Below are 15,461 nucleotides of genomic sequence, written 5' to 3'. Positions count from 1 at the left end.
CTGCTGCGGCATTTACACATAATGAAAAAAGATAAGTGTGAAAGGAAGCCAGCTCTTTATCCATGAACATTGAATTGGAAGCAATTTATTTTCTGAATTTTTCCCCCTCTTTTCTCTCTCTCCACCCCTCACGACTCCCTTCCCTCGTCTCTCCTCTCCTCAGCCATAGCTTGCTAATGAGGCTTCTTGATAATGATCCCTGCACGCTTTTCCTCATTAGGCACACTCAATAGGGACGTCCCTGCCCCAATCCCTCGCTCACTCTCGCTTTCATTCTCTCGTTATTTTCTGATTCTGCCTCTCCCTCCCTTTCTTGTTCTGGCTGCCCCTTTCTCTCCTCTTGCCCGCTTTTCCTCTTTCACAACAAATAGGCTGCTCGGCACACCAGCACAATATCGATTAACAATGCCGCCCCTCATCCATTGTGCGATTTCAGGTCCAGCTCGGCGTAATGAGCTGACTGAATAATGGCCAGCTGCTAAATAAACCTTTATATGTGGTAAGCCACTAGATATACCCTCGTCCACTTTCTCCATTTTATGTAATGAATGTATGGATGAGGTTATTGAAGTTCTATCTAGCAAGCAGAATAGCAATCATGTTTTTTTTTTTCTTTTTGGAGAGGCAGTTGATGGATGTGCTAAGTGTTATTTAACCTTGTTTTAAAGCACTTGCTTCCCTCTTGCCTGAGTGGCTATTTAACTCCTGTCTATCTACTCTCTCCTCTCTGGCTGCCTCTCTCACAGACAGTCGTGGCCTCTTGGGAGGTTTGTGTATGTGTGTGTGTGTTCTGCACTGTGTCTGTGCTTAACAGCATTTTGCTGGAGGAGGGCATGCTTGCTTGGTTTTCCAGAGTGTTGAAAGGTTTTGAGGTTTTTGAGTGTAGGCCTATTGATTTTTTTTTTAGATTTTTTTTTTTAAACTGTCCCAACTATGATTGAAGCGCGTTTTGAAAGCGAGCAGAAACGTTGGGTATCATCTCTGACGACCAGCGGTGACGTGTCGTGGAGTCGAACATAGTAGTCAGATAAAGGTCACGTATAGTCAGTAAGAAACAATCAGACATTTGTGAAGCAGCGGCGATAAAGTGTAACAGTGTTGTAATAAGTGCACAGCAAAATATAAAAAGTAGAAGCAGGCAGTGGGATAAACATGGAGGGGGTCTTCTCAGAGCCATAACATTGTAGCTCATCCATGTGCAGATCTTTGCACAGAGCTGAAATCGTTTCAATTAACCATCAGTTTAGATTATCGATGGTTAAAACAATTTATTAAGAATAAAATGTCAAATATTGTGTGTTTGCAGCATATGTGTTGATTTGATTGTTTGTTTCATATCATTGTGACTAGAAAATGCTTGAATTTCAAACTGCTGAATGAACAAACTTATCACCGAATTTTGGGTTCTGTACTGTAGTGTTTGACATTTTTCACTATTTGCTGTCATTTTACAGGGTAAACAATTAATTGTTTATTCAGATGTTGAAAATTATTTATTTGCCGTCTTAGTACAATTGTATTTAAAAGGTTCTTTTAATGGTCTGGACATAATATGAGGAGTCAACAACAAGAAATTGCCGCCTCATGATGCCACACATAGTCTATAATAACGCATAGCTAAACGCCAAAGACCTAATGTAATATATACAGCAATGTTTTGGGAATTAATCTATTACACAGATTGATCCAACACTCTGAACCAGATGATATGTTTACTGAACATCTACAGCCATGAACAGTCTGTTTTTATTCCATCAGACAGTGAATGAGCTGGATCAGCATGTTGGCAGTGACTGTCAGTCTGCTATTATGCATAAACGGTTTGGCCTTGAACTAAATGTTGTTTGAGCCAGCTCTACTGCACAAGTACAGTGCGGTCATTCATGGATTCACTTCCCAGCCGACCCACTTGTCCTCTGTCTTGTCTCCTGTCTCTCTGCGTTTGTTTACAGCAGCAGCAGCTTCAGGCTCAGCACCTCTCTCACGCTGCCCACGGCCCCCCGGTCCAGCTGCCCCCTCACCCTTCAGGCCTGCAGCCGCCCGGCATCCCCCCTGTGACAGGCGCTGGCTCCGGCCTGCTGGCTCTGGGCGCTCTTGGCAGCCAGGCCCACCTGCCTGTAAAGGATGAGAAGAACCACCACGACCTGGAGCACCGAGGTGAGGAGCACAGCCCGCCACACACACTGCCTGCAGCTTAATACCGCTGAAGGGGTAATTGTGCCTGCCAAGAAGACGTTATACCGGCCAAATATATTCACCGTAGCAACGCGTCAACGCACATTTTTAAATGTACAGAACCACTGTGTGAGAAAATATTTGTAGAAGTGCTAGTATAATGTTCTCGTGATGTATTTTGACATGAAAGTAGTTTATACTAACATTAGAAAAGAGGAGAGAGAGTTGGTAGAAGTTTGAACACGACTGCTTGGTGTACAGAATAAACCTGTTTTCATGTTTGTTGGCAAATGAGCCATTTATCAGCGATGCGGCTGGTAATGTTGATCTAATATAAATCTTGATCTTGATGTTGATCTTAATAGAACTGTATTACCTCAATGTCCTAAGTAGTGTGTAATAACTGCTTTATAAAGCATCAATAAATGATTTATTAAGCATTAATAAAGCTATAAATGGTCTCTCTAAATTGTACCTTGTAAGTAAGTGGAACCAAATACAATTCTGCGAGTTGCTGACATGAGAGCATGCTTTAGCATAATAGTAATTTTATTACCGCAGTTTGATTGTAGTGCTGAGCGGTGACACCCATACTAATTTGTGTTTTGCTTTTCTCCCTCCTGGACCCTCATCTTTTCACTCGCCTCTGGTCATTCCTCTGAAAGAACGCGAGTCGAGCACGGTACGTTGACTCTCCAGCTCTCCGTCTCCTGTGTGTCTCTTGACTTTGTCGGTCTCTAGCTCAGTGTTTGGTGATTAGGTGTACTTTACATAGAGCTAAACCCACTGTTCAATAGGAATTCATGCTCTCTGTGTAAGAACACACACATTTTTGTACTCTGGGGGAGTATAAGCTGACCGAAATCAAATAGTGACGTCTGACCGAATAAGCCAGTGCCATGAAATCAAGGTGGAAATTGACTCCAATCACTGGATGAGGATTAGCAGTCTGCTACCTCCTTTAATTTCAGCACAATTAAAAGCGACTTTGACTTTCCTTCTCTTCCCCCCTTAACCACTTTAGAGGATTTACTGTTGCATGTGTCCAGCACCTGACTCCTTTTCATCCCCTTTTATCTACATTTCCCCTTTTCCTTTTGCATATACTTTAATTTTATGCTCTGTCCTCTTATCTCAGTCATTTACTCCTTTCCATCACTGTTTTCTCTCCCCGTCTGTCCCTCACTGTCCCTATCTTCCCCTTCCTTCTCATGTTAAAGTCCTTGTTTATTGGACTGGCTTAAAGCTCTCAGTTAGCTGGAGCGGAACGCTCTGTTGGATCTGCTCGGCCAGATTGAGTTCCCATTGACTGGCCATCCTGAATGGACCCACTCATGTCTGAAGGAACCAAAACTCTTCCCCCCTTCTCATGTGGTGACAAGTGGCTGCCAATACCACCTTACCTGATCTGCCAGCCACCCTCCTCTCCCTCTCTTTTATAGTGCAACACACACACACACACACACACACACACACACACACACACACACACACACACACACACACACACACACACACACACACACACACACACACACACACACACACACACACACACACACACACACACACACACACACACACACACACACACACACACACACAGACAGAGTCTTCCTGTCCTGTTGTCTCAGGGCATCGGATACCAGACTTGAAGGCAAGTGCTGCGGGGGTTATTGAGACTAAGCAATCCTTGAAAGGAGTCAGACTCGGATACACAGACAGGCTGTAATACTGTAGGAGATTTTTGTCTGTCACACAGCATCTTCAATCCAAGCCAGACTAAAACTATTTTCCACAACAGGGACACTGAACAAATTTCCATATTTTGACGTGAGGAGGAGGCAGAAAGCTGCAGGGCTAGCTAAAACAAGTCAGGAAAAAGCGGACTCTTTGTGTGGTGGCCAAGGAAGGGGCACTTTGTGAAGGGGGTGGTGTAAGTGTGTGCCATTAACTGCTCAACCACAGTGTTTTTTTCTAGTGAGTCTCCAGTCTCTGCTCAGGAGGTCTTTTTTTTAGTGTCATCCCTTTTCTATACTGCTCTTCTTTCTCTCCCATCGCTGGCAGCCAAAATGTCAGACATCTTACTCCTTCCTCTTTCACTATGTCTTTCTGGGATTTTTTTTTTGAGTTTCCTGATAGTGTGTGTGTGTGTGTGTGTGTGTCCCCCCCCTCCCCTTCTTCAGCCTGTTTGGCAGTGCCACCCCACCACACCAGTGCCCAGAGTACAAAAGCCCCGTTTGCAGCTTCTGAGAGAGTGCCAGCCTGTCAGGGCATTCCCACTAGTGGGGAGAACTCATTGCCACACTGCTACGCTCTCATTGCTTGCCAAGTTCCTTTCCTGTTTTGCTCTCTTGTCTTTCTTCTTCTTTTTTCCCCTCATTTTCTCACTCTGCCTCTTTCATGGCTCTTTTCTCTGCTGGCAACACTCTCTTTGTCTCTTCACATTGCTCTCATGTCCAGGTTCCCTCAATGGCCTCTTTCTTTCTTTCCTTCCTCTTTTTTTTTCTTTTTTTTTATGTGGTTGATTTTCATGAACTTTGCCGTCTGACTTTTTCTACTGTTTGGTCACTGACCTGCCACAGCACACAAACACACACGCACACAAACGAGCAGCATTCATTAACATGGGTTTTAGTTAATTATTGTGAGATTCTTGTGACTTTTGTTTTTATTTGCGTTTACTTGCGAGTCACAGACAGAAAGTGTCAGGAATCCAACCCGTTTTTGGTTTAATAGTTAATCTTGTTCAAAGCGTGTCTCTGACCAGGCCATACTGAGATCTACAAGAGGATTACATATGTGGGTGCATGCGTGTGTGTGTGTGTGTGTGTGTGTGTGTGTGTGTGTGTGTGTGTGTGTGTGTGTGTGTGTGTGTGTGTGTGTGTGTGTGTGTGTGTGTGTGTGTTTCACATTTTCTTTCCACCTCTACTCAGTCTGCTTTATAAATCCCTGTGTTTGCCAGTTAGTGCGTTTGTCTTCCAGTGGGGTTTTGTGGGTTTGCTCAGCTGCCTCGTCTGTTTCCTCCTTGCTCCGTTGCTTTGGCTGCAGCAGCAGGGCTAAGCCTGTCCCAGAATCCTCTTCTGCCCGTTCTATCCCAAATCAGTCCAGGAGCATTGTGCATTGAGCTTTACAGTCAATATTGTCACTGTTCTGACAAAAGGAAAAGGCTCCAGAGTCATGTCTGGATGTAAATGCATCATTTGGTAGTTTCTGGCTCTTCTAGTTTCTGAAGGTTTGTCACAAGCTGCATTTAATCCCCAAAATACTCACTTGACTGAAGGGCATATTCTGTCAGAACAGAGTTTACTTTACATCATTCACCCGACCCAACAGACAATTCTTTTTTATTTGCAAGAGTTACATAAGGTTTGTTGTTTCATGTCATGTCAAGATGGGTGACGATGGAGCAACTTGAACTCAATGTTTACATTATATTTGCTGAAGCCACAATTCGACACGATGCAAATGGAAGTAATAATCATAGGAGTTGAAGCATAGCCCTACATGGTTCTGTATATCGTACAATATATTGATTGACAGATGGAGGATGCTAAGAGTCAAATGTATAGCAGACTCTGGGGGGAACTGGAGAATGATGTGGACTGTCTGCATGTTGTTTTTGGCAGAATAACTCTGTGTCACCGTCAGACAGCCTGCGGGCAGCGAGCGAGAAGCACCGCGGCTCTTCAGACTACAGCCTCGACTCCAAGAAACGCAAAGTGGATGACAAAGACAGCATGAGCAGATATGTAAGTGTTTGCGGTTATGGGTCTCTTTATTTCTAGCGTTCACATTTATCAGTTTACGGCCCTCCTACTCTTGCTGTTGGTGTGGACCTGAGCTTAATTTGAACTTTGATTAACTCAGTGTTGACTAGATCAGGCCACTCTTGAAAAATGTTACTCTGCAGAACACCAGTTAATGTAACCAACCCAAATGTGTCCGGAAATGATTAACAACCGGTTTAAAATCTTTCGGTTCACTTTGTACCCACCACAGTTTTGTGTCCAGTGTCCGGGAAAGTTGTCCCCACATTTTAGGTGAAATAGAGACAGTGCTCACCTGCGACACTCCAGTTAATCAATTCCCATTAAATGCAAAGATAATTTATCCTTGAATTTTTTTAATCAGTGCACAGTACATCAACTGAATATGCAGAAATGCATGCAGTTTATCTAGGATCCAAATGAGACTACAATACAGTAAATACAAAATATAGCTATCGGGGAAATGTATATCAACAACTAGCCAAAATAAGTCTCTATTTTATTTGTAAATGCAAAGTTACACATTTCTTTGCAAGAAACATTCAATAAATTGTAATCATTAAGAATTAATGGACCTGTAAAATACATGCTTACATAGTTCCAGTTGCTATTTACATGGAGCAAATGATAACCAGTTCCCACAGTTGATTTAATTGTAGTCCATACATGTGGTGTGATATGGTCAAAAACCTGGACTGTACTGGTTTATGTTGACTATAATGTCACCTCTGTCAGTGGTAAACTAAACCTGTTCCTCCTTTATTTCAGGACAGTGACGGAGACAAGAGTGACGACTTGGTGGTTGATGTTTCTAATGAGGTAAGACTGAGTTTAAAACTGAGCTGCTCGGCCACATTCTTCAGTGTGACGGCCGCACAGAAACTAAACACAGCCCTCTTTTGTCTGTTGAAGCCTCAACACCTTTCACGATGTTGCCAAAAAGGCTGTCATAATATTGGTTGTGTGTGCTGCGAGTGTGTGTTTACTTTCTGTATCTCCTTCGCCATTCATGCAGAAAGTAAGACAAAGAATACAAAGAGAAAAGGGTGTGACAGGTGAATGAAAAGTGCGTGCATGTGTGTGAGGGAGAGTACGGGCATGCATGAGTATATTTATCTGTGTTTGCTCATGAGGCTCCAGTTTGTTTGACCTACATGTACATGCCAGTGGCTTTCCTCGGGTCTGTTTGCTCAGTCTTGCTGTCTGTCTGTCTGTCTCGTTTAACTCTGTAGGATCCGGCCACCCCTCGAGTCAGCCCCGCTCACTCTCCTCCAGAAAACGGCCTGGATAAATCACGAGGCCTGAAGAAGGATGCTGCCCCCAACAGCCCCGCCTCCGTCGCCTCCTCGGGCAGCACGCCGTCCTCCAAAGCAAAGGACCACGCCCATGTGAGTGTGTGGGGACGCACTGCAAGGCTGGAGAGAGGATGAAATAAGGAGGTTACAGTGACGGGGAGGGGGGGGGTGAAGCCTGAACTGACAGACTAAAGGGCGTTTGTCAAGTGAAGTGGGTGTCTGTGTGAAAGACTAATACGCAGGCTTAGCAGTTAGCTGCTATGTGAGGCTTGAGGGGGCAGAGGGTGGATGCACTCTCAGGAAATCAAACCCTATGGCTCAGTCCTCTCAATCTTCTTAATGGCTTACCCAATAAATGGTCATTTCTCCCTCTGCCTGAGGCTGTAAATAACCCAGAGACACGGCAGCCAGGGAACTGCTGTCTCATCTTTTTTTTTTTTTTTACTTCATCTAATCTTTTCCCTTTCCGTCGCCCCTTTTTCTCTTAATACTGAAGCGCTCACTAACTAGGCTGCAATGTTAGTTTTACATAAACCATTTCACTTAGGATTAGGATGGATGTATAATCCACATCATTTCCCTCCACCTATAATGACACCCAGCTTCTCTCCGTCCCTCATTAGTGTGTGTCACTAGGCTAAACCTCCACCTCTCTTAACTCGATCTGTGAAGTCAGGAGATGGATTAATTATGAGAGAAGTGTTTGGGCCACCATCTTGCCTGTCTAGCCACTCCTAACAAGCCTGACTTCTAAGCAAAGGTTTATGGCCCTCCACACGAACACACACACACACACACACACACACACACACACACACACACACACACACACACACACACACACACACACACACACACACACACACACACACACACACACACACAAACAGACACACACACGAACGCACACACACGCACACACACGAACAGACACACACACACGAACAAACACACAAACACGAACACACACACGAACACACACACACACACACACACACACACACACACACACACACACACACACACACACACACACACACACACACGAACACACGGCTATAATGAAGTGTCAGTGTTAGATTGGATTACCTCGAGTCGTCCACTCAGATTGTCACTCTGGATTTCCCTGCCGGTGGGGGTATTTTTTGACTCACTTGGGGATTTGAACTCTGGTTTAGACACTGTTTCGTGTGTGTGTGTGTGTGTGTGTGTGTGTAATTGAACTTGGTACTTTCACTAAGAGGATGCAAAGCAGCCCGAGGTTAAAGAGTGTCTCTGTTTTAGAATGACAAGTCGTCCACACCGAGCCTGAAGTCCAACACTCCCACACCGAGGAACGAGGCGCCGACACCAGGAACCAGCACCACTCCGGGACTACGACCTCTAACGATGGGCAAACCACCCGGCATGGAGGCATTAGGTAATAACCAGCAGCTATTCTTTTATTTGTTCAAGTCCAAGTAAAAATAGCAAACATTCTCTGGTGCTACTTTTCTGTGTCACGTGATGATAAATATTTGTAGGTTTTTGACAGAATAAACATGCTGAAGACATCAATTTGGGCTTTCAGAAATTGTGATGTGCATTTTATACTATCGTATGAAATTTAATGGAACGGCTAATTAATCAAGACATTAACAATAATTAATCTTGAGATTGAAAGTTCATTTTTGCTATGGAAATAATAGTTAACGAAACAGTGTCACCACAAGCTTAATTAGTGTACTTTCTAATAAAAAAAAATAACTGCAGCCCTGCTCTGGTTGTCATGACTAAATGAAGTAAAGAAGTATTGTCTCTCCTTCAGCTGCCCCAGCCCTGCGTACACCTCTGTCCATTGCGGGATCTTATGCCAGCCCGTTCGCCATGATGGGCCATCATGAGATGAACGGATCCCTGACCAGCCCGGGCGTCTATCCAGGTCTCATTTCACCACAGATGAGCGCTGCAGCTGCTGCCGCCTATGGACGCTCACCAATTGTAACTATTCCAGCTTCTATACAGAATTTATCAGTCAAAACGGGGAGTCATCCCACATGTGAATGATTAATGATATCCTACACTTAAACCCATTAATTATTCCACATCCACCAGTTTGATACAACGAGCCCTCACCAGCCTCTGTATGAATTATCCTCCGCCGCTGTAGGTGATGAAGTCTGTTTGCGAGATGACGGGGAAACTTAAGCATTCATCGTGTATTTCCATAACTCGGTCTGAATATTTCTGCTTGGCTGGCTGCAGCTTGTTGTGTGCTCATAATGAGAAAGTACAAAAACAACCCTGCTCCTTTACTTTGATGTTAGTTAGTTAGCATTCTAAAGGCTTTAAGAGAAAAAAAAAAAAAAAAAAAAGGCTGGCCCCCAAAATGCATCTCCATGTTTGAAAATCTCCCAGGCTTTCATTAGCATTAGCAAGTGGGATGTTGTAGACTTGTGTAAAGCTTCTCTGTATGCAATGAAGCTCAATCTGTGCCTTTCAAGGGATTTGCCTGGAAACGACGGTACGAGGGTTCCTCCAGGCGTAAAGCACCTAAAGACGGGCCTAGGCTGCAATTTGAATATTAGCTTAGTCTAATTTATCTTTGTGGGTTGTTTGTTAACTGTTGCGTCTTTCTGCTCACGCAGGCGGGGTTTGACCCTCACCCTCACATGAGAGCTCCCGGTCTGCCAGCCAGCCTCACTTCCATTTCTGGAGGAAAACCGTGCGTATTCGTGTTTCGATTCAATGAGTGTTTGTGTTTTAACTAACAACAGATCGCATCGACTTCTCGGCTCGGGGCTGACCGTGTTTCCCCTCCCTCTGTCCTCTGCAGAGCTTATTCTTTTCACGTAAGTGCAGATGGTCAGATGCAGCCCGTGCCCTTCCCTCCAGATGCACTGATAGGCCCGGGCATCCCGCGCCACGCTCGCCAGATCAACACTCTGAGCCACGGGGAGGTGGTGTGCGCCGTCACCATCAGCAACCCCACACGTCACGTCTACACCGGTGGCAAGGGTTGTGTCAAAATCTGGGACATCAGCCAACCAGGCAGCAAGAGCCCAGTGTCCCAACTGGACTGCCTGGTAACTAGCTGCTGCTGTTGTTGTTGTTGTTGTTGTTGTTTGTTACAAATCATCAGAAGAGGAAAAACGTGAAATGTTTCCGCTCGGGTGATTTACAGGTGTTTCATTACTGTAAATGTTTCAAGGCTTCCAAGCAGAGCAGAGACATATGTACCCGTGTTTCACGAGGTCTCCGTGATTGGTCTCCTTCATTAGCAGTTTTTCTTGAGCATCAAATGTAGCCTGACTCCACATCCCATTGTAGCTTTCCCTCAGATCCCAACAGACAGAGATGTGAATAATTCAGCAAAGTGTCTCACTGCTGTGCTGAAATAATCCTCAGAGAGGGAGAAAAAAAAAAAAAGAAGCCCGCTGAGTAATGATGTTCTGATTGGCCAACCCTGTCTGCCATTACCCAGCTCATTACTTCCTCGCAACTGCCTCCCGTTTCTCATTTTGATACTGTGGCTTCATGCTCATGGCTCATACGGCCTCCAACACCCTTAAGGTGCGTCCAGAGTGCAATTGGGTCTTATAAAGACATCAGGGTGCTGTTTTAATTCGACCAAGAGCTTCCACAGTGCTATTGATCTCTGTCTTCCTGCTCTCTTGGAGCCTGGCCAGCAGCTGCAGCCCCTCGCTGCTCTCTCTCTCTCTCTCTGCAGCTCTTGTTAAAGCTGACACCCACATCTTCACTGTAATATGAGACTCGGTCTCGGTCGAAAAACTTCACTTGTCAAAGGAAAGCTCCTCTTGGGGTTTAAGTAGAGAAGGTCTTAAAATGAAGACACTGAAGCACATTGATGATCTTTGTCACTCGACAGAATTCCAACCGAGTTTCTTCTGATGCTCCAATCGTCCCGTTCGCGTCGATGTTTCATGTTTACAAACAATTACACACAAATTACATCCAGTCATCAAGACTGTGACCAGACCCCGCCTTTGTTTCCACTCCAGAACAGGGACAATTACATCCGCTCCTGCAAGCTGCTGCCTGATGGCCGCACCCTAATAGTGGGTGGCGAGGCCAGCACGCTGACCATCTGGGACCTGGCCTCACAGACGCCCCGCATCAAAGCCGAGCTCACTTCCTCCGCTCCAGCCTGCTACGCTCTGGCCATCAGCCCCGATGCCAAGGTCTGCTTCTCCTGCTGCTCCGATGGAAACATCGCCGTGTGGGACCTCCATAACCAGACCCTCGTCAGGTCAGTGCTTCGGCCCCGGGGATGCGCTTTTAACAGTATGGGGAACTTTAGGCGCACTGACGGATGTTTTCTAAAAGCATTCGTTAATACAAAGCACTTTTTTTTTTTTTTTTTTTTTAAACCAACACAACAAGCCTTATAGCCGGAGGTGGGAGGCTTTTTCCTCTTCTGTTGCTCACCAGAAGTTTGGTGTGTTGTGTCGATCCAGGCAGTTCCAGGGCCACACAGACGGAGCCAGCTGCATCGACATCTCCCACGACGGGACCAAGCTGTGGACCGGAGGGCTCGACAACACTGTCCGCTCTTGGGATCTGAGGGAGGGACGGCAGCTCCAGCAACACGACTTTACCTCACAGGTCAAGAGAGAAAGCAGAAAGCGAATCCCTCCATTCATCTCTTTCACTCCAGATGCAGCAGCTACTTTTTTATGACTTAATGATCGTGCTTCATGAGTTAGTGTCACACAGATGAACGCCCTCGGGCGTCCTTCGGGTGACTCGCGGTTGTAAAACGGTCGTTGCCTTCGTGTTGCAGATCTTCTCGTTGGGCTACTGTCCCACCGGTGAATGGCTGGCTGTGGGGATGGAGAGCAGTAACGTGGAGGTGCTTCACCACACCAAGCCGGACAAGTACCAGCTGCACCTGCACGAGAGCTGCGTGCTCTCGCTCAAGTTCGCCTACTGTGGTGAGTTACGGGCTCACTTTAATGTGTAAACTCAAACAGACCTACGGACAATGAAGACACGTCTCCATAGCAAGAGAGGGGGATGACAAAGTTTCATTTTCAGTGGATAAAATGTTCTGTCTTTGCCTTGTTAGGGATACCGCCGTCCGGTAGGCTGGCCTGCAGCAACTCTGCCATTAAATTTGATGTTTTTATTTATGGTCGTCGGAGGATGATTTATTACGATTTATTATATCCAAGTTGCATTTTAGTAGACTTTGAGACTGAGGCGGACCGGCCCCTACTCAGCTTCTACCATCAGTAGCTGTAGAGCATATTAGCAGCTGAAGGAGGAAGACAGAGAGGAGGATGAAAGATGCCACAGAGACAGTTTATTAAAAAAGACTTTCTCAGTCTTAATGTAACCATTAATTAGATTAACAGTATGTAAAGTTATTCTAATGGTTTTTGTAGCCACTTTCTTAAACATGCTTATCAATAAGGAGATAAAGTCTGGTGTTCATATATATGTATATATATGTATATGGTCTTCATATATTTATTTACCTCCACATTTTTTAGTATCATTCACTGGAATTAAAAACCTGAAAGCAGCTTTGAAACAGCAGATATGATAAAGGAGCAAGAAAATTGGCACAACTGAGCAGTTATATAAATAAAATGCGGAGTTTTTAGAGTCGGTCTGTGGCTCGTCTGTAGTTTTGTAGGTTTGTGGGTTTCTGTCGGGACAATTTGGACTCCTGACGACTGCTCTGCTGCTAAATGTGCTGAACATGGATTTTTTTTTCCCGGTTCTTTTACTCTGGTCCTGACAGGGACTCAGGCTAGAAATCACATCCACGCTCGCTGTCTGATGGCCAGATTTCTGCAGTCTCGCTGTAGCGTCAGTGTTTGGCAGCTTCTGCTGCCGGTGGGCCGCGATGGCTAAAATGCACTCCGCTAACAGACGAGGAAACGACCATTTCTAAGGCTGCAGAAATGATTCAGAATGCTATTTTTGCTCTGGAACATTTTTATCTGAACTAACGAGTGCAGCTTATTTGTAAGACTCGCAGTAAGTATTTAAAGCACAGACTGAATCAGTCTCCTGTTCACATAGTAAAGGCGGCGTGCATTAACAAGGGAGCTGTGAGATTTGTCAGAGCTGTTTAGTTGAGATCGTGGTGCCTGTAGGAGCAGCTGGTCTCAAGTTAAAGGCTGAGACAAATGAGCTTTTACAATCGCCTCACCCCCCCCCACCCACCCACCACCCCACCCCACCACCACCACCACCACCAGAAATGTCAGTATTCATTTGGCCTCGGAAGATCCCCCACAGCAGTGTCTCGTATCTCCGCCACCACAGAACGGCTTCATTCAAATGGCGCTCGCTGCTTCAGAGCTCTTGCTGTCACTAATTAAATCATTAGCCGACTAGTCAGTTGGGTAATTAATCAGAGGGTGATTTGAATAATTATCTGAGACGAAGTGGTGTGAGGCTCCTTCGTTATGTGCATTTTAGGATTGTTGATGTAATGGTATTCTCCTCCATCGGGCCTTAACGGCCGTCGACGAGGTTGTTGCGGAGTCGCACGTTGTGAGGTCGGACGTGTTTTCTGTGTTTGCAGGTAAATGGTTTGTGAGCACAGGGAAGGACAACCTGCTGAACGCATGGAGGACTCCTTACGGCGCCAGCATATTCCAGGTAACCAGGAGACGCACAAACACACAATCACACTGGAAGGAGCCAAACAACTTTTTCCATTTGCATAACCTGAGCATGAGATGCTTTCCTTTTATATAATAAAATACACTTGTGTTTGTCATTATTCTCCCGAGTCTAATACAACACCGTCATAATTATATGCGACACAATGATCTCACTTCCATTTCCTGGCTTTTCGGAGCTCGCTCAGGTGTAATCATGTGAACTAAGCAGCTGCAGGCAGGAAGGAGACACTAACTCCTGTTTTGCGAGATGCAGATTACCGGTGTTTTGATTTGACTGAGCTGCGACGAAACTCCTGACTCTGCAGGTCGATCAGACCAGGGAGATGTGTAAAGATAAAAGCATCGTCATGGAAACATTTTGTTTTTGTTTTTTAGTCATCCAACAACACATTCTCAAACAGGGCTGAATGGCACAACAGGAATAATAATTTTTTAACCTTATTGAAGTTTGTAAATGTCATGCATTCTCCAGTTGCAGCCTCCCGTTTCTTTGTTTTTCTACGATCGTAAACAGAATATCTTTTGGGGTTTGAAACAAACAAAGGCTGAAAACACCCCCCCCCCCCCAAAAAAAAAAAAAATGGAGAAAATATTTACCCGAATCGTTAGGTTTTCTAACATTTATTTGAATGTTTATTTTTCTTAGCATGCTCAGTTTACAGTCTGAGCTCCAGTTTCATGCTCACAACAACATCAACCGCTCCACTGCTGAGGCTGTTAAAGATGTGAGACGTGATTTATGAAGTAATAACCCTGAGTTACAGACGCTCTTTACCTCCGTTTTAACGCGGCAGAAACTGTTCAGTTTAATGACAAACCAACTCGTTCTAACCTGAAGGGGACATTCAGTGGTGACCTGTCTTCATGTTTGCTCCCGCAGTCCAAGGAGTCGTCCTCCGTCCTGAGCTGCGACATCTCGGCAGACGACAAATACATCGTGACAGGATCCGGTGACAAGAAGGCCACCGTGTACGAGGTCATCTACTAAGAGGAGAGGCTCCCGCTCGGCTTCAGCACTTCTACTGAGACTCGGACTGCTTCTCCCCGAACAACCATCTGTGGACTACGACAGGTCGAGGAGAGTTACACTTTTCTCTAACTTTTTTTTTTCTTCGTGGAAATCAAGAGGCGCTGACGGCCTCAGGATGCTTGTACTGGAAAGGATTTTTTTTTTTTTTTGTCCTTTTGTTGTGGAGGGTTTATTTTTTTTTTTGGTTGCATCATTTTTGTGACCTCTTTTTTTGGGGGGGGGGGAGGGGGGGTATTTGGGTGTAACCCGGTGAAGCGGCGCTTCATTTCTGAGGAACTCGTTCCCCAGGCGGCGTCTTGTGCAAAGTGTACATATCGGATTAAATAAGACATTTTATATATATTATAAAAATATATATATTTTCATGTCCTGGGTGTACTTGTGATGATTCTTTTTTTTTTTTTTTTTTTTGGCCCACTCTCTCTTACGACCATGATATTCGAGTGGGAGATCAGAACGTAGATTAGAACTTTTTAACAATTTTACTCTTTGATTTTCCTAAAGCACATTCTGCGAGCTGATCTTTTCAAAACTCAAAAAACAGAGG

General features: G+C 45.0%; 1 protein-coding gene across 17 annotated transcripts in view; it reads left to right on the top strand.

The window, feature by feature from the left end:
- Positions 1–15,097, top strand: part of tle3b (TLE family member 3, transcriptional corepressor b) — a 29,651-nt gene extending 14,554 nt beyond the window's left edge. For 6 of the 17 annotated variants that reach the window (XM_069705658.1, XM_069705654.1, XM_069705653.1 and 3 more), the window contains 14 exons: positions 1,953–2,158; positions 2,800–2,857; positions 5,805–5,927; positions 6,714–6,764; positions 7,178–7,333; positions 8,525–8,660; positions 9,048–9,220; positions 9,868–9,944; positions 10,056–10,305; positions 11,242–11,489; positions 11,698–11,845; positions 12,024–12,174; positions 13,782–13,858; positions 14,765–15,097. In XM_069705658.1, coding sequence (XP_069561759.1) covers positions 1,953–2,158; positions 2,800–2,857; positions 5,805–5,927; positions 6,714–6,764; positions 7,178–7,333; positions 8,525–8,660; positions 9,048–9,220; positions 9,868–9,944; positions 10,056–10,305; positions 11,242–11,489; positions 11,698–11,845; positions 12,024–12,174; positions 13,782–13,858; positions 14,765–14,872 — 1,962 coding nt within the window. In that variant the 3' untranslated portion in view covers positions 14,873–15,097. Of the gene's footprint in view, positions 1–746; positions 768–1,952; positions 2,159–2,799; positions 2,858–5,804; positions 5,928–6,713; positions 6,765–7,177; positions 7,334–8,524; positions 8,661–9,047; positions 9,221–9,867; positions 9,945–10,055; positions 10,306–11,241; positions 11,490–11,697; positions 11,846–12,023; positions 12,175–13,781; positions 13,859–14,764 lie in introns of all 17 variants that reach the window. The other 11 variants (XM_069705651.1, XM_069705650.1, XM_069705645.1 and 8 more) reach the window with 4 other exon arrangements.
- The last annotated feature ends 364 nt before the right edge of the window (positions 15,098–15,461 follow it).

This window comes from Brachyistius frenatus, unplaced genomic scaffold, assembly GCF_029030835.1.
Source record: "Brachyistius frenatus isolate BFR_SWC_R1_liver_20210118 unplaced genomic scaffold, ASM2903083v1 Contig_58, whole genome shotgun sequence".
Taxonomy (NCBI): Eukaryota; Metazoa; Chordata; class Actinopteri; family Embiotocidae; genus Brachyistius; species Brachyistius frenatus.
Note: the sequence above shows the minus strand (reverse complement) of the source record. Positions and strands in the feature narration are given on the sequence as shown.